We start from the raw sequence: 18,513 nt of genomic DNA on the forward strand, positions 1-18,513 counted from the left end.
ACGACCAAACAAATCTAACCTGCTGCTCAGGAGCTCCGCCTGGACTCCAAACATCGGCAAAGCCAGCAGCAAGACTCCGCCTCTCAGCCCCTCCCACACATTAAAAGCGACACAGGATTGAAACTAGAAAAAAAGAAACTATGTAAAAGAAGCTGGTGGAAATAAAGTTTATCCAAAAGAACAAACACAGGAAAGCGTTTCACTCGGCGTTGCCATCGTTCGAAGCATTTTTCAGTATCAAAGTGAGCGTCGCTGTTGGACCCACACAGCGCCACCTGCAGGCCAATGGGAAACTGAAACCATCGAAGCGTAAGAAGCAGTGGCTTCATAAACGGAGGTGCCAGCGAGAACCAATCAGAGCTGCCGAGTCAGAGAACAAGTCAAACGTTTTTGAAATCAAACATTTTATTTCAAGATTTTTACACAAAGCAGGAAAAACAACAACACACAAAATCTACACAACATTCAAAACCTTTGACATCACAGTGACATCACAGTCCTGCGAGGAACCACATGCGAGACGGCAGGATGTCTGAAGGAGTCATGTGACGTGTGATGTGCTTGAATGATTTAGAGGAATCATCTGAACGCACTCGTGATGTCAGCGCATAAAAACATACTGACCCGTGACCCCTCCCCCCTCTGGCGATGACATGTATGAGACCTTCGGGCTCGCCGCACTCAACCACATGTGTTAAGGTTTCAGGCTGCCGCTGATCATGTGATCAATACCTCAGTCTTTAGACAGCACCGGGGGGAGGGGTTCCTTTTCAGATGGCTTTTTCAGCTGATTGGTTGCTACAATCAGACTAAACTGGAAGTGCTGGTACCGACACCATGTCACTTCCTGTTTTGCAGAAATTCAAAGAGATGCGAATGGACGCCATGGCAGCGGTCACGATTACATCACCGATGATGATTGCATTACTGAAAAGATGCGGGCAGAGCCTCCTTTTTGTCTGTAAATAAATGTTACACAATGTAAGTAAACCAACAAACCAATCACAATCAGCCCTTATGGCATCATCACCTTGCTCCAGCCAATCAGAACAGACCTGTGAAGTATGAGCTAATAGAAAGGGTGGGGCTTAGTGTCCTCATAACAGATGACTGCTCTGATGTCAGTTTGACAGGAAGCTGTGAGTGGACGTGCTGAAATAGAGCATGATGGGAGGAGCCTAAAGATCACGCCTGATGAACCAGAGCTCGTTCCGGCGTCGCGGCACACCCGGGTTCTCGTACACGGCCACGGCGTACCGATCGCTGTGCAGCTCATCAGTGGCGCCGAGAATCTCCCACAGCAGCAGGATCTGGCGGCCTACCGTCTCCTCCGTGGTCGTCCCGAAGAACGGCCTGCACCCAATCAGAAAGCAGAGTCGTTAATTTGACGCGAAACCCGACGCACGCCCACGATCTGATGACTCAGGGCCTGTCTCAATATTCGTACTTGTGTGTTGTTGCACCGGTGATACCGGTACCGTTCCAATTCAAACTACGCATCAAGCCGAGGACGCGAAAAATTCCCAGATGTGTTCTCGCTCCGCCTGTTTTATCGAGCGTGCATCAGTGGTGACTTCTGTGTATTTGGTACAGCAAAATATCCCAGAATGCATTTCGTCCAAAACTCAAACACGGCTAAAAAGACCATCTCTTTCGGGGTCACAAAATAAACTAGAATGTAGTTGCGTAAACGTCAAATATCTGCTCGATTTATCAAGATATGCATTTGTCCAAACGCGCTCTGACATTTTCGGAGACGTCTGTGACCCGCCAGCTCCGTAGCAGACCGGGAGGTCGAGGATCACTATAGCCGGCGAGAACAGCGGACTCCCAGCACATCATTTTTAACCCCCCCATGGTCTTTCACTACTCGGGTTAAACATGATAGATAAGTCTCTTAGATCACTTAAACATGCTATGTTTTATTTGTTTATTTGTTGTTGTTATTTGTTCCTGAGTAAACCGGTTTGGCTGAGATTAAAGTTAAGCTTCATAACTGTGGGCGACCGTGGCTCAGGGGGTTGGGAAGCGCATCTGTAACCGGAAGGTCGCCGGTTCGATCCCCAGGCTCTCTGTCCTGGTTGTTGTGTCCTTGGGCAAGACACTTTACCCTACCGCCTACTGGTGTTGGCCAGGGGGGCCGATGGCGCGATATGGCAGCCTGGCTTCTGTCAGCCTGCCCCAGGGCAGCTGTGGCTACAACCGTAGCTGCTTCCACCAGTGTGTGAATGTGAGAGTGAATGAATAGTGGCATTGTAAAGCGCTTTGGGTGCCTTGAAAAGCGCTATATAAATCCAATCCATTATTATTATTATATAACATATTACTCACAGTTAAACTAAGAGGGGACGGCAGTAAAAACGCCGGACCGGTGACATCATCAAGTACACTTGTCGAGTCCGTGCTCAAGTCCTGCTCGCATTCTCAGCAAGTCTGGACTTGCGTACTTGAGAATTGAGAAAGGGCTTCAGCATTCGAAACCCCCATCTGACGGGTCACTTCCTGTCACCTCTTCATGTCTGCTGATGGTTGAAGTATGACCACAACAGCCAATCAGTGCTGAGCTCGCTGCTGCACTTTAACCTCTGCAGCTTCAATCATTTAATTGTTATTGTTGTTGTTATTATTATTGTCTGATGTCACATTTCCTGTTCTGGGGCCCGTTCTTCGTACCTCGCTAAGTAAGTTAGCTGGATTAGATTGTTGACGATTTTGCGTGATCTTGGATCGTTCGGTTCCCCGAAGCTCATCCGGGACTTGCTGTCATAGCAACAGATCCGTAAGCGTAAACCTGCTCGGGAGCAGGCTTACTTTATGTAAACAAGATTAGATCGCGGCCACGCAGGTATGTTCGCTTCATTTATACGAAAGCAACAGCGATATTCCACCACTGTTTCACCATAAATAAATAACATCAATGTAACTGAAGATAATGCAGCACTTGATCCTGTTATTGATGTCACACAGATACATACAGGTCATTTCCTAAAAAAGGGAAATGTACTATTAACATTCTATTTCATGTATGTGATTATTACAGATGTAAGTCATATTTCAGAGTAGTAATTGTAAATTACTTCGTGTAATCAAGATGGGAGACCACGGCTATAAAAGCGAAGGTGGATTTGGGAAGTCTGTCGCAGCCATGTCCTGTCCGTATACGCGAGCAGCCCATTGCAGAAGGTGCAAGATTGATAAGGAGAGTCCTCAGAATCCAGCGTATATTGCGGGACAGACAGGATCCTGTAGCTCAGCGCGACAGTGTGCTCATTGAGAGATATCCATTTTCCCGTGAGGGTATTATTCACTTAACCAACTTGTTGACGAGGGGGTGCAGGACCACCACCTGTCTTTTTTTGCTCTGCCCTTTTCTTGGTTGCTGTTATAAACAAACAGATTATTCCAGGGTCTCTTTCCAAGAGACTAAAATCAATATAAGTGATAAATATTACCATTCTGTAGAATATTCTTATATTGCACTTTTACTTGTTCCCATGTTCTAGTGGGTCCTGTTGTGGCTCCAATGTGAAAGAGAATATAAAGTAATATGATATAATAAATTTACCCTACCGCCTACTGGTGTTGGCCAGAGGGGCCGATGGCGCGATATGGCAGCCTGGCTTCTGTCAGTCTGCCCCAGGGCAGCTGTGGCTACAACTGTAGCTGCCTCCACCAGTGTGTGAATGTGAGAGTGACTGAATAGTGGCATTATAAAGCGCTTTGGGTGCCTTGAAAAGCGCTATATAAATCCACTCCATTATTATTGTTATTATTAAATTACTTACGAGTTTAATTTGTCAGCAACTTTCTGCCAGCCCTCTCTCCTTGCTTTTGCAGCCTTTGCAGTGTTCCCTTGCGTTTTAATTAAACTCTGAAACTCCTGAAATCCCTCAATCAAGAGTTCTTGCTCTGCTGCCGAAAAATACCGAGCGCGCTCCTTTGACATTTTCGCCGACCAATCAAAGGGTTGCTGATCAATGTTTCTACTATCGATGCGTAGCCCCTTTTACGACACCCGGTGATCTCACATTACTTCATCCAGCTGTACTAATCGTCAACAGCAGGTGTGTTCGGAGAACCGGAATAGCGAGCTCAGAGTTAGCGCGATGATTTGGTCTTGGATGTGTCATTTGATCTTGGATGTAGTAAGCGACGTACGAAGAACGGGCCCCAGGTTGTCTTCTGTGACCCCGCCCACATCACAAACCACAATGTGGCAATGATCTTCTCACCTGGTGACCACTCTGATTGGCTGTCTGTAGACGATGCTGATGTCAGGGTCGCAGGATTGCGGCGGGCTGTGCTGGAGCGCGGCAGGAAGGAAAAACGCCGTCTCCACATCCTTCTCAAATGTCTTGCCGTCCTTCGCCATACGGATGTAACTGATGATGGGTACGGTCATCCCCAGGTATCTACCTGTACATGAGCAACAACACAATCACGTGACCTGCAGGCATCGATCGCAGCTGAACGGTCCAGCAAGCGTGCGGTGTGGCTGGCGGGTGGTGGGCGTAGCCTGACCTGCAGAATTCTCCTTGCAGATGAAGCGCATCAGCTTCATGAAGGCCATGGAGATGCTCTGCTCGTACAGGTCGTCTCCTCGTGTCACGGACGCCCAGTGACCCGCCGGGTACAGCCGCTCCTCGTACTGCACCTCCCCCATCTGTGGGTGGTACCACACATCAGCACTGACGGAGAGGGGGCGGGGTTAGGTTTTAGGGTCAGGGCATTTACCTTCTCGTGGCTTGAGATGGGTGTGAAGGGGAGGGGCTCCCTCTGCTGGCTGTTGCGTGTCATTTCCTGTATGGGTCCTCTCATTTCTGGAAAACAGAACAGGAAGTTCTGTTTTCTGTGCAGTAATTGATTACACAGCAGTGAAGATTTCATCACAGCAGAACAGGCACTGTTTCTCCTTCACTCACTGTGTGTTAACAGACCTCTCTGCATTGAATCATATCTGTCATTAATCTCTGTCTTCCTTCTCTCACCCCAACCAATCACAGCAGATGGCCCCGCCCCTCCCTGAGCCTGGTTCTGCCGGAGGTTTCTTCCTGTTAAAAGGGAGTTTTTCCTTCCCACTGTCGCCAAAGTGCTTGGTCATAGGGGGTCATATGACTGTTGGGTTTTATCTGTGTGTATTATTGTAGGGTCGACCTTACAATATAAAGCTCCTTGAGGCGACTGTTGTTGTGATTTGGTGCTGTGTAAATAAAACTGAACTGAAGTGAGACAGCAACCAGCTGAGGAGAGGCGGCAGTGGCTACCATGAAGCCTCCACCATGGATCAGAGCACTACGGTGGGGCGGAGCCACTCAGACAGGTAAGTTTTCATTCTGAGTGGCTACACCCCTTTTTGGGGCGAAATATGACAGGTGGAAAAAAAAAACACCTGAACATCTCCATGCTGAGCATCAATTAGAGGCCTTGTACAGAAATAAGCACATAAATAATCAACCCCTGATCAATCAGTGCCTGCATCACACAGAAACTGGCCCCACCCCCTGACCTTGAGGAACTGACACCTGGTGTGTGCTGGCGACAGCCTGCCAGTGACTCATCAGGCGCTCCGACTCATCTTCATCCATTGGCTCGGGGTTGTCTGTGATGTCATCGTCCAGCTGCTCGTCATCCAATCCATCGAGATCCTCCAAAGAGATCAGTGCCATGACCTTCGACCTGCAGAAAATCTACTGAGAGGAGGTGGGGATGCGACTCCTGCAGAAAGATGAGGAATTTGTCAGAAACATGTGACCCGGAAAAGCCTACTGCAGCCAATCAGAGCTAGCCATGATTGGCTCGTGTAATAACATGTTCTGCACGCACTCCGAACACAATTATGCTATAACAGGAACCCTGTTTTAACCCTAAACCATAACCTTTAACCTAAACTCTTTCGGGTGAAGTACCCATCCTTCACATCATCGTGGCCTGACCTGAGGTGGAGCCAGGCTACAGCGGAGCTCCAGGTTAACTGGTTAGAGTTGTTTACATATTCCACACTCCGGGTACCACATGTTGCATCGTTTTGATGCATGATTCTGTTCATCTGGATGTTTTCAGTGGGAGAAACGATTCGTCATCATCAGGTGACGTCTTCAGTCTCAGCTGACTGCAGGTTTCAATCGTATAAACAGGACATCTGCATAATGACTGAAACCAGCCCACTGAGGAACAATGGGCTGGGAGGTCAGTTCCTTAATCTTAATTATGCAAATTCTCATGACCACTGATCAATGGCCGGTCCGTGCTAAGGCTAGCGCGGAGCCACTCTTAGCACAGCTAGTTCAATTAGCAAAAGCTAAGCGCGATATTCAGCTCCCGGTCAGAGCGCTTAGCTCGATCCGGTTCGTATTACCAGGTTCTGCACTCACCTGTCCGCCAGGTGAGACCACAGATATCGACGTGTCTGTGAAACAGAACAACAAACCGTTTCTTCTTTTCCGCTTTCGGCAGCCTAGCTGCTTCACGACGACGGCACCGGAAATACGTCACCGTCACACTACACACTACAAAAGAAGAAGAGAACTCAATCGCTCTCAAAAGCAGAAGGTCTGTCTCGACTGACTTATGCAGCAATATCTCTGCATGTGGACGGCAAAACTTGTAAGGATATTGACCGAATGCTCTTCAACTTCCTCTGGAAAAACCGGACACATTACATCAGAAAAAGTGATGAATGACTATGAACACGGTGGTCTCAATGTTTTGGATTTTACTACTCTAAACAATACATTTAAGATTAATTGGGCTAAACATTTTCTTAAAAATCCGGTATCCATTTGGAATTTTATTCCTCACTACATTTTCTCTAAGTTTGGTGGTCTAAGTTTTATCTTAGGTTGTGATTATAATATAGATAAGCTTCCAGAAAACCTCTCGATGTTTCACAAACAAGTTCTATTAGCTTGGTCCCTTATATATAAACACAACTTTACACCCCATACGTATTCAATTTGGAATAATAGGAACATAGTGTATAAAAATAAATCATTATTTTTTTTCTAGGTGAGTTGAGAAACGGATTGTTTTAGTGAATCAGCTGTTTAATCCTAATGGGCAGCTTATGTCCTATTCAGAATTCTTAAACACCTATAAATTTCCAGCCACACCCAAAGAATATGCCATATTATTTGATGCAATACCTACGGGTATTATAATGCTTTTTAAAGGTATTCAACCTTGCATATCATCTGTTTCTCTCCCCAACCCTTTAGATTCACACATAGGAAGAATCTGTCTAACAAACCACAGTAAAAGTAATAAGAATATCCGTGCTTTGTTCCAGACAGAATCTCTAACTATCCCACATGTGGTCTTTTACTGGGATTCCTTTGTCAGTGACATTAACTGGAAAAGTATGGACAATTCCTAACAAGTATCTGGTAACGAATAAAGTGAAGGAAGTCTCATTTAAAATACTGCATAAATTTTATCCTACTAATCATTACATGACGAAGTTCAAAAGGGACATAAATGTGAGCTGTGGATTTTGTGGAAGCCATCCTGAGACTGTGCAGCACCTCTTCTGGATCTGTTCATACGCTGGAACATTTTGGAAAGACTTCAGTAGATTCATTGCTGGACATCTCTATAAAGACTTTACTGTGAAACGGGAAAATGTTGTATTTTGTTTCTTTCGAAGGCAAAAAAAAGACGATATTTACTTTATAATAAACTTGTTAGTTATCTTAGCTAAATTTTATTTTCACAAATGCAAATACAGTAACAAAACACCTAATTTTAAACATTACTATAATGATGTTTTATGTTACATAAAATTGATTAGTGGATCACTTAACCAAAAGGCTATGAAAACTATTACTCTTTGTAGTAATTACAAATTATTTGAATGTTTGTAATTCTTTGTATTAGGCCCCTGGCATATGTTAATTTTGTTCTGGTTGTATACATGTTCTGTATACTGTTTCTTAATAAGGTTTAATATTTACAAAAAAAAAGAAGAAGATGATAACTCCTGATTAGCCAATCAGAGAGCAGTGCAGTGAACGGTACGTTTGCTACTGCAGCTGCATCGTCATCAATGATTCATGTGAATACACCTGATCAGGTGTTCTGTCTTGGGCAAGACACTTCACCTACCGCCTACTGGTGTTGGCCAGATGGCGCGATATGGCAGCCTCGCTTCTGTCAGTCTGCCCCAGGGCAGCTGTGGCTACAACTGTAGCTGCCTCCACCAGTGTGTGTGTGTGTGAATGAGTGTGTAAAGCGCTTTGGGGTCCCTAGGCAGGACTAGTAAAAGCGCTATACAAATACAGACCATTTAAATTTCACACCCAGGCCTCAACTCTTGCGTCCCAGTGCCAAACAACTCACATACCGGTCCGTGGCCGTGGTTGGGGACAGTTGTGACAGTCAGGTAACACCTGTCCACTGTACAAGTGATCAGACACATGTTACTAAAGCACAAGGTCAGAAAGAGAACACCCAAATACTGCAGTATTTATTTCAGGTTTCCTCACATGTACACAGGCTGTGGTGGGAGTGGTAATAACACAGGTGTGTTCAGCAGCATCGAGTGGGCGTTGCTCCGCACTGTGGCTGTAACACTCTCTGCTGAAGGAGCGCTCGTCTGGTTCACCTCCAAAGACAAACCTGAGGTTACCTCGAGGGGTGGAGCCAGCCTGACATAGCAGAGTCTTGCTCCTCACGGATGTGGCTACTTTTAGGAGTTTTGACTGGTCGCTGCAGATGAGCTCATAGTAACAACATGCCACCTTAACATCTGGAACCAAAACTTTATTTACAAAAACAAACCTGCCGTCTTACAGTCATTTAACCTCAACATAAAAAAAAAAAAAAAAAAAAAATCTAAAACTATTAAAAAACAAACAGGAAGAAAAAAATGAATTGAAGGGGCGGGGCTCTGGTGTGATGTCATCCAGGTTAGATCAAATCAGCAACTGCAGGGAGAAAAACAGTGAACCAATCAGTGAACAGAATCAGACCGACAACAACAACATGCGAACAGTGACATCAGCAGGCCCCTGATTGGCTGCCTCGTACCGTTCATGGGCATCTCGTCGATCTGGGTGGAGTAATACTGCTCGATGTCTCGCAGGATGCGGATGTCGTCATTTTTCACAAAGTTGATGGCCACACCCTTACGCCCATAACGCCCCGACCGGCCAATCCTGAAGGAGGTCAGAGGTCATAGCATTAGTCACGAATAAACACCCCCTGCTCTCCTCAAAGGACCACCGGACCCAAACCTGTCTAAGCCCCTCCCCCAAAGCACTCTGCTCAAGTCTCCTCCCTGACTGGTGCGGAAGGACACGTGGGGACTAGTTTGTGTGGAGGGATACCTGTGGATGTAGAGCTCTCTGTTGTTGGGCAGGTCATAGTTGATGATGAGTGAAACCTGAGGAACATCCAGGCCTCGAGCCCAGACATCGGTGGAGATCAGCACACGACTGAAACACAAAAACCCAGAGGTCAGTCTCTGAATCAGAATCTGGTCCTGGTCCTGGTCCTGGTCCGCTCACCTGGCTCCTGATCTGAACTCCTTCATGATGGACTCTCTCTCCTTCTGCGGCATGTCTCCGTGCATCGATGACACCGTGAAGTTGGCCTCCCTCATCTTCTCTGTCAGCCAGTCCACCTGAAACACAAACACACTACGTTTCCCATGATGCTCTGATGATGCGCTACACCTGCTCACACAGGAGGACGTGCACAGACCTTCCTCTTGGTGTTGCAGAAGATGACGGCCTGCGTGATGGTCAGCGTATCATAAAGGTCGCACAGTGTGTCGAACTTCCACTCCTCCCTCTCCACGGCAACAAAGAACTGCTTTATCCCCTCCAAGGTCAATTCATCACTGCGGCCGAGAGACATCAACATACAGAGAGAGAGGGTGAGAGTAAGGTGGGATCAGGTTTCACTCTGAATAATCTCAGCTCCACATTTCTGCCAGAAACCTGATCCGCATCCTCGTCAAACTGACCGTTTGACGAGGATGCGGATCGGGTCGGTCATGAACTTGTTGGTCATCTCCAGGATCTCGTGCGGCAGCGTGGCACTGATCAGGACCACCTGCGTGGCGGGGGGCAGGTAGCGGTACACGTCGTAGATCTGCTCCTTGAAACCTGGACACAGAAAGCCGACAGGAAGTTAGACGCCGGACAGGTGTTTCAGTCTGGTGATTAAGGTGTGACATCACAGAGTTCTCAGGTGTGTTCCTGCTCCAGGTGACACGTGCTCACCTTTGTTGAGCATCTCGTCTGCCTCGTCCAGGACCAGCATCTTGATGGCTCTTGTTCTCAGGCTGCGGCGCCGAATCATGTCTGAAGTAAACAAACAAAGGTGAGCTCCTATTGGCTATTGCAGTCAGAGGCTGACCAATCAGGAGCCAGAAGCTGAACAACTTTTTACACATGGTGTCCAGACATTTCCTCCAGACACACAGGGGTGATTAATAAAACTCCATACAGCGTAATGTTGTGATATTTAGTCTGGCAATATCGAGATTTTAATTATAAACCAGAGTAATAAAAGCAGTTGCTTTTTCAGGCCAGCAGATGGCGCCATTTGTCGCTAGCGTGTCAGCACCTGGGAGAAAGTCGGTAAAACAAAGATGGACGCAGAGAAAGAAAACGCTTCGACGCGGCATCAGAGCCAACGCTGCCTTTCCCGTCTACACGGGACAGAATTTTAAACATTTACAGTACAGTGACCGTCAAAACCATGAACAAATATTGCCGCAAAGTTTATTTTGCGACACCATGGAACAAACGATAGCACAATATGAAACGATAAATGTTTTTATTTCGTCATCCGAGATATATCGAACAGCCTTACTTCAATGTAACATAGTCTGTGTGTGTGAGATTGTGCGTGTAGGGAACACCCGGAGCAACCGACTACGTTCTCCTCTCCAGCGAGACCTCAGAGCACAAACAGAACCTTTTACGTAAGCGAACGTGTTTCACATCATGTTTCCAGCAGCTGTCTTTCATGGGCTCAAATTGTGGTCATAAATATATTGAACTTGTAAATCAGTTTTGTATGTGTAAAAAGAATTTGTGTTTGGACTTAGTCAAAAAATACGTGTGAAACTCTTCACTCAAGTTTCAAGTTACACGTACAAATTTTGACCCTATTTTTCTTCCTTTCAGCTGATTGGTCAATGTCATGTCAATCACAAATGTAACTATCCAATCAGAGTTTGGCTATTGGAGGGGTGCTTTATGGAGCTTCAGGTCCTGAGGGAATAAATGTCCTTTTACATGCCAGCCCAGCGTTTTCCTTCAGTGTTGTGGAAATGACACAGTCTTCACTAGTGGGGATAGTTACAAAGCTTTCTGGTTATGAATTAACGATACATGTTTTTATTGAACATTTGAAAACAACAGAAACTCTTGTAGAGGACATAAAGTCAGAGATAGAAACGACAGGTGCATCTAGTGCAGAGCTGCCGCACACAGAGCTCAGCAGCCAGCAACAAATCCTGGATCCTTGGCTTTTAGTTAGCAGTTAGCATTAGCAGCACATGCTGCCTCTGATGTGAAAGGACCTTTATGCTGCACGCTGTGACTCACAGCCATGGTCCCGGGTCAGCCCTGACTTTGTGTTAAACTAATCCTAAAGTAATAATGGTGTTTCTAACCACTGATATAGCACAACTTTATCCTTTCAACAGCTGCTCAAAGTTAGGGGACCTCGCTGCTATCGGATATTTATATAGAGATCCTCCAGCTTCAAACTGTATCACCCTTCAAGGACCTGCAGCTCCGTAAAGCCCCCCTCCAACAGCCAAACCCATCTGTTCTCTGATTGGATAGTTAAATTTGTGATTGACATGACATTGACCAATCAGCTGACAGGAAGAAAAATAGAGTCAAAATTCGTACTTGTAACTTAAAACTTGAGTGCAGAGTTTCACACATATAAGTCCACACACAAATCTTTTTACTCATACAAAACTGATTTACAAGTACAAAATATTTATGACCACAATTTGAGCCCATAGTCTTTCACATTGTTCACGTTATGTGTGTGATCGTGGAGCAGAGCCGCGGCTGCGTCCAGCTCTGACAGGTTTATGAACAGACAGGTGTAAGTCTGGTGGAGGTGGGTTTGCTCCAGTGAAATGCGTCAGCATACAGAGACATGTTGGACAATTTCCCGGTCCCAGCCCTGTGGGAACAGCCCCTTCCTGGTGTGGAAGTCCTGACCTCAGCCCCACAGAACAGCACTGGGCTGTGAGCCTTTTCCTCCAGCATCGACCTCAGGGACGTGCGTCCAGCCTGTGGATTAAGACCGGGAGGTCGATCGAGTTCACGCGAGCATGAAGGCAGACGAGCGAATATTTTTGGCAGCGTAGTGAACGACATCACGCCTCTTTCACACTGCCAGGCCAAAGGCACCAGCAGATAAATGTTTTCACTTCCTGTTTCAAGGTGGCGTTGTTAATGGGCTTCTCGCCATCCTGAGCGCCGAGATCATGACCTGGAAACAGGTTTCGTCTGACTGGATCTCGTTTTATCAAATTATAATTTGAATGTGGAGCGTCTCCCACCTCAACCAATCGGACGCGACGATGACAGCAGGTGCGGGTCACATGACCTACTCAAACTCACCGAACACTCGTCCTGGCGTGCCCGCCACGACGTGCTGGCCGTAGTCAAGCTTGCGTATGTCCTCGCCCACGTTGGTGCCCCCGATGCAGGCGTGACACTGCACGTTCATGTAGTCACCCAGAGCGAGCAGCACCTGCGCACACGTGCAAACAGCCAATCAGAAAGCAGCACATATGATCACAGGTGATCGGCCAGCTGTGACGAGGAGCGGGCATACCTTTTGAATCTGTCCAGCGAGCTCTCGAGTCGGAGCGAGGATCAGAGCCTGCGTCTCCCTCACCTGCAGACAGGAAACGCATCACAGTGTCACAATAACAGTTTAACCCATCTGCTTGAAAAGGCCACGCCCACCGAGGCTGCAACAGACTCACCTGGATGTCGAGACACTGCAGCACAGACACGCAGAAGGTGGCGGTCTTTCCCGTTCCAGACTGAGACCTGCAGACAGCAGCTGTTAGAACATCTGGAGGCACGAGAGCTACACGGCAACAAGAACAGGGAGGGAAGAGGAAAGGAGGGAAGGACGAGGAGAGAGGAGGGAAACGCTTACTGAGCGATGACATCACGGCCTTTGATGATCTGCTTGATGGCTCGCTGCTGGATCGCTGACGGCTTCTCAAATCCTGCAACACGAACACCGCGTCACTGCCAGAAAACTTTATTTACAACTAGCAAAGTGCACAAAACATCTGTCCTTCAAACAACTTTATTTTAACCCGGCCACAGGTTTCTCAACATTCTTTCAAATGACCATAATTCTGAAACACTTTATGCAATCTGAAATCCTCCCGGGGTTCCTGAAAGCAGCGAGACAACGCCTCTCAGTGACATCAGGGTCATTACAGTAACCTGAAGCACGCAGCAGCCCCGGGAAGGCGAAGGCGGTCCCAATTAAAGCTTCCTCCTTTTTTCCACAGATTTGGGCGATATGACCCGGTTATCTCCCGATAACCTCATCTGTCACTAAATGTGATTTTTCTGTAACTCGACCCGTGTGAGGCGTTTTCAGCGGAGTGTTCTGACCGATGCATGAAACCATCTATTTTTAGATAGAAGTTGTAACGGCAGCCATTTTCTTTGTGAGTCTTTCTACACGGCGTGCTGCGGGGAAACGCCCGTTGTAGCGTTTGAGTCTGAGGTTGGTTTGGAGCACCTGACGGCTCTTTGTTGCTTCTCGTCCGTAAACTCTCTCCACTCTCTGCCACCTGAGAAGAGCTCTGTGCTGTTCGAGTCTGAGGTGGCGCCGCTTTGTGCCAGAACTTACATTGTCCAGTTTTCCGTGTCAGACGTTTCATAACCAAACCGTGTCCGCGCAACAGAGGCGGCCCTCGTTTAGGAATAAGGTCCTGGATTTGTGTGGACTGGTCCGTCTGTTTGTAGCTACCTGGTTCTGTCTCGTCTAAACTGGTCGTGCTGGGATTCTCTGTCCCCGCATCCATAAACAGTGGATTTTGCGTCACCATGAAACAAACGATAGCATACCGCACAGCCCTGGGCCGGATGTATCCTTTGGACCCCACCCTATCCCAGGATTCATTGCGAGGCGATGGCGATGATGTTCAAGCAGGTAAAGAGTAAACTCCACATTTATTTGTGTAGAAATGTTCCAACAGTGACATTAACTTCCTCTGCTCAGAGTCTGCTTTAAGCTCACAGACACCATGACGATACTTCAGCCATCAACACAACAAGCTGAGGTGCAGACAGGCTGCTGCAGCCTTCACTCTGACAAACATCGGCCACACTCAGCCCCGCTCAGCGGCTCTGCTCGTTCTGTTCGGTGGCTTTAACTAAAAGAAACTAATGACTGTCGATATTTTTGATTTAGTTGTGCTCGAAGTGCGGATGTAAAACAAACATTTTATTGAAGAATGAGACGGTTATTTCATAGATGCTCTTAAATAAATCCGACGGTCAGACGGGCAATTCGTTTGGAAGGATCTAAGAAGCTTAGAGCTCACAGCAAGTATGTAACCAGGACTAATCACTGCAACTCCCAAACCTGCAAAAGAACATGAACACAGCCGGTTTACCCAGCACTGGCCTCACACACATCACACCACATTATTAAAACCATGGTGATTCAAGTGACTTTGGATGGAATAGGTTCCCCATCAACAGGTTCTTCTCTACTGGGTTCATAAACACGATTTCAGACCAGTAAAAAAATCGCTTCATGAAAGCGGTGCTAGTGATGCTGTTGTTTAAACTTCACCGAGGTTATAATCAGCTGATAACAGCGATGCTAGTCCCTCTAACATCTACGGTTAGAGAAGATCCCGGCTCTACCACACCACCACCACTTTGAAAATACTGAATTTAGTGACAGAAAAATCTAAAAAGTATTATAATTATCTTACTGAAAGCATTTTTTTCTAATCCGGTTAAAAGGAAGCACATCCTTAAAGACTTAACTTTTAACCAAAATATCAGAAAAACATACATTTCACATCCAATCCTTCCTAAAAGAAGAGCTCAGTTTTAACATTTTATATGAGTTTTACCCAACTAATGATTTTATTACACTCAGATTTAAAGTGGATGTTTTCTGTGATAGACAGAATTTGTAATGCCTGCAGGCCGGGGAATCAGCTCACTCAGTGCTGAAGTGGAATTTAATTAACAGTTTAATGGAAAATATTTTATTGACAAATGGGGAGAATTCAGAGCTGATCTCGAGCTGTTTGATGAGTCTCTGAAGGTTGTTCGGATCAGCCCACAAATTACTTATCACTTAAATAATTTAACTGAACATGATCAACAGATGAATGCTTCTTTGTTTGTACACATTTCAATAAAGTTTTTGTTTCCTACATCACACTGAGCCATGGACCAAGCCGGGTCACACACCGGCTCAGCAGCCCCAGAGTCCGGTCTAAAGTCAGGTCTATCAGAACATCTGTTTCTCCGCCACTGAAAGTGCGCAGACACGTTAGCAGGTCGGGCTAATGCTAATTGGAGAGCTACTGGAAAGAACTAAAAGCCGGAGAGTCAGTCTAACGGCACCCCTCCGGATACGATGCCCCCGGGGTCGAACCGAGGACAGTGAAATATCTAATTCGCCTGCTCAAACACACTGCGCCGACGTTAGCTTTACAGATGACTAGCTGAGCTAGCTTTCCCCCGGAGGCCGCGCCGAACCCCGGCCTACCGTAGGCGTAGATCCCGCGGAGAAGGTCCTCCCGGAGGCCCATGGTGTCGAAGGTAGGGGTGACGTCCACCTCCTCGCTGGTCTCAAACTCCACCTTGGTCATATCTTCCTCCTTCAGGATCCTCTTCCTACCCTGAGCCCCGGCAGCAGCCATGTTCCTCGAAGCTTTTAATCCTACTGAATGTCGCAGAAGTCCGGATTCACCAGTCCGCGCTTCGCCGCGCTGCTAAGCTAGCTGCTAACGAGAGAAAGAAGCACGTGTCGCTACGCCGATGACGTCCGCAGCGGGCGACGAGGATTTTACGTCACAGCAGAAAAAAATAACAAACTTCCGGGTTCTTTATCAGCGTACTCGGAATAAAATGTAAACCTGATCGAATGATGACAAACTGATCAATACATGAATAAGAAAGTGTCTCAGTGATCGATCAACCCGGGACAGACGGACTTCTGAAAACAAGGAATAACAGCCTATAACTATATATACAAAACACACTATTTATTTACATATTTACTTCTTTACTTTACATATTTACTTGTATATTTGTACATTTGTTTCCTTTCCCCCCCGTTTTTTCTGGTAATACTGTTCATATAAATATAGTGCTGCAGAACTGTGCACCCTCCCACACACACACACACACACACACACACACACACACACACACACACACACACACACACACACACACACACACACACACACGTTTGCACTGAGTTGGAGATGCTCTGTATCTCATTGTACAACTGTAAACACACAGGATAGAAATACAGATTAAACGGGGGAAAGTAACACAGACACACTGAATAATTAAATAAGACATTAAAATATTACAAATATTCATGTTTTTAAAGCTTTCTTGTTGTGACAGGAACAAACTTTCTGTTTCTGTCCTGAGAGTGGACAGCTTACATTTACAGATGTGGAGTTTGATCGATGAGGGAAACGCATGCGAGTCTTTCTCACTAAAGTCAGCAAAACCAAATAACACGTTTTGGTATAAAAAAAAAAGTACAAATTCTGATCAGATGCTGTCAGAGATGAAACTAACGATATGTTTCCATAAAACCTGAGTAAAGGTAAATGTTTCTGTATCGCTCTTCTGTTTTTGAAGGATTTAAACTGGACCCTGAGACACACTGACAGGTGTGATGTCATCACGTCAGCCGCTACACTGGGCAGCCTGTAGGTGATGACGTAATCAAACATAAACGAACCACAAAAGTGTAAACTAACAGTCTGGTAAATGTGAAAGAGGTCACCTGTGCAGCCAGGTGACAGGAAGGAGCTGAGGACTGATGCTGCTGTTGTATAAAATCACCAAATACTCCGATGATTTTTACCCCTTTATAAACTTTGTTACTCTGTTGTTTAAATTAGGTTTTTTAAATAATGTTTTTTATTAAGAGTTTTTTCTTTATACATATAAACAAAAGGAGAAGAGAAGGATAGTTTGTACATTTCGGGTCATTAGTCCGTACACTTAAGGCTGTAGAATTTAGGGGGGGAAAGGAAAATAAAGAAAATAAATACACAGACACATCTACTGTATATGTGTAAAAATAAATAAAGTTTTTCCCCAGATAACAAAGTCCCTGCAAAATAATCCCATTCATTCCCCCCAGGTCACTGTACACTGTATTTCCACAGCTGACATGAGGGAGGTGAATGAACCTGAAAAATTGGTATAGATTTGGAAATGCATCAAGGAAACGACCCCGCATGACACACCATGAGGTCATATAACCCCCGTGTGTGTGAGTGTGAGAGGCAGCGTCCCTCCACCTGGAGGGTGAATGATGGCTCCCGTCTTTTAGAGGCACCTCATTCCCACTGATGCCAAACAGAGCAAGAAGAGGGTCGGGGCCAGTGTCACTCTGAGAATCCTGGACAGGGTATGAAAAACCTCTGTCCAGAACTGAAGGAGACTGGGACAAGACCAGTACATGTGGATCAGTGAGGCTTCAGCAGTTTGGCATCTGTCACAATATGGAGCGATATCAGGAAAGACACGAGATAATCTGGATGTTTAAATAAAGTTTATTTGTTTGTGAGGTCACACTGAAGCAGCTTTATTTAAAAGAACTACAACTGCTAAATTGTCCGAGGTTTCCCATCTGCCTGCATCACAGGAGGCAAAAGTAGAGATGTTCTGTACTGCAGTAGAAGTACACGCACTAGTGCTGACAATACTGCAGTAAAAGTACTGATTGAACAATGTCATTTGTTGTCAGAACTTCAAAAAATTATGCAAATTTGTTGCCTCAAAAAAATAAAAATGTACTTAAAGGTGACTAGGTTAGGACAAAGTATTCACTGAGTACACAGTACTAAGAACTGGACTTTTCTGAGTGAGCAACTCTAAATGTTTTTCCACTGACACTAACAAAGTTCTAAATGAAAAAACAATTTATGGTAACTTACTGTTTTTAATTTGGCTGACATACAAATTAAACGCCTCCAGGGTGAGGTGTTCGGGCATGTCCCACGGTTAAGGAGGCCCCGGGGCAGACCCAGGACATGCTGGCCTGGGAACGCCTCGGTGTTCCCCCGGACAAGCTGGAGGAGGTGGGCGGGGAGAGCGAGGTCTGGGCTCCTCAGCTGAGGACCCGGTGACCCGGCCCGGATAATCACATTATGTTTTATCATCCTTGAACGTTCAGTACAACACTTGACATTAGAGGTGGGAATCACCATACATCCCATGATACGATATTATTGCAATTTTTTAGAATATTTTGCGATATTCAGATTCTGTACAT

The 18,513-nt window shown here is 45.9% G+C and overlaps 2 protein-coding genes across 2 annotated transcripts; both read right to left on the bottom strand.

The window, feature by feature from the left end:
* Nucleotides 1–387: 387 nt before the first annotated feature.
* On the bottom strand, nucleotides 388–6,505 carry soul4 (heme-binding protein soul4). The gene is made up of 6 exons (XM_040009987.1): nucleotides 6,372–6,505; nucleotides 5,507–5,715; nucleotides 4,735–4,820; nucleotides 4,522–4,663; nucleotides 4,233–4,416; nucleotides 388–1,353 (listed from the first exon to the last, which is right to left on the bottom strand). The coding sequence occupies exons 2-6, from the start codon at nucleotides 5,664–5,666 to the stop codon at nucleotides 1,179–1,181; spliced, it is 747 nt and encodes a 248-aa protein (XP_039865921.1). The 5' UTR covers nucleotides 5,667–5,715; nucleotides 6,372–6,505; the 3' UTR covers nucleotides 388–1,178.
* A 2,231-nt stretch (nucleotides 6,506–8,736) lies between these two features.
* eif4a3 (eukaryotic translation initiation factor 4A3) lies at nucleotides 8,737–16,018 on the bottom strand. Its single transcript, XM_040009988.1, has 12 exons — nucleotides 15,751–16,018; nucleotides 13,150–13,222; nucleotides 12,971–13,037; nucleotides 12,817–12,879; nucleotides 12,600–12,732; nucleotides 10,224–10,304; nucleotides 9,965–10,106; nucleotides 9,700–9,838; nucleotides 9,504–9,619; nucleotides 9,324–9,431; nucleotides 9,025–9,152; nucleotides 8,737–8,921 (listed from the first exon to the last, which is right to left on the bottom strand). The coding sequence occupies exons 1-12, from the start codon at nucleotides 15,902–15,904 to the stop codon at nucleotides 8,905–8,907; spliced, it is 1,221 nt and encodes a 406-aa protein (XP_039865922.1). The 5' UTR covers nucleotides 15,905–16,018; the 3' UTR covers nucleotides 8,737–8,904.
* Between the last annotated feature and the right edge of the window lie 2,495 nt (nucleotides 16,019–18,513).

Source organism: Simochromis diagramma, unplaced genomic scaffold (assembly GCF_900408965.1).
Source record: "Simochromis diagramma unplaced genomic scaffold, fSimDia1.1 OVJJ01000578.1, whole genome shotgun sequence".
Classification (NCBI taxonomy): Eukaryota; Metazoa; Chordata; class Actinopteri; order Cichliformes; family Cichlidae; genus Simochromis; species Simochromis diagramma.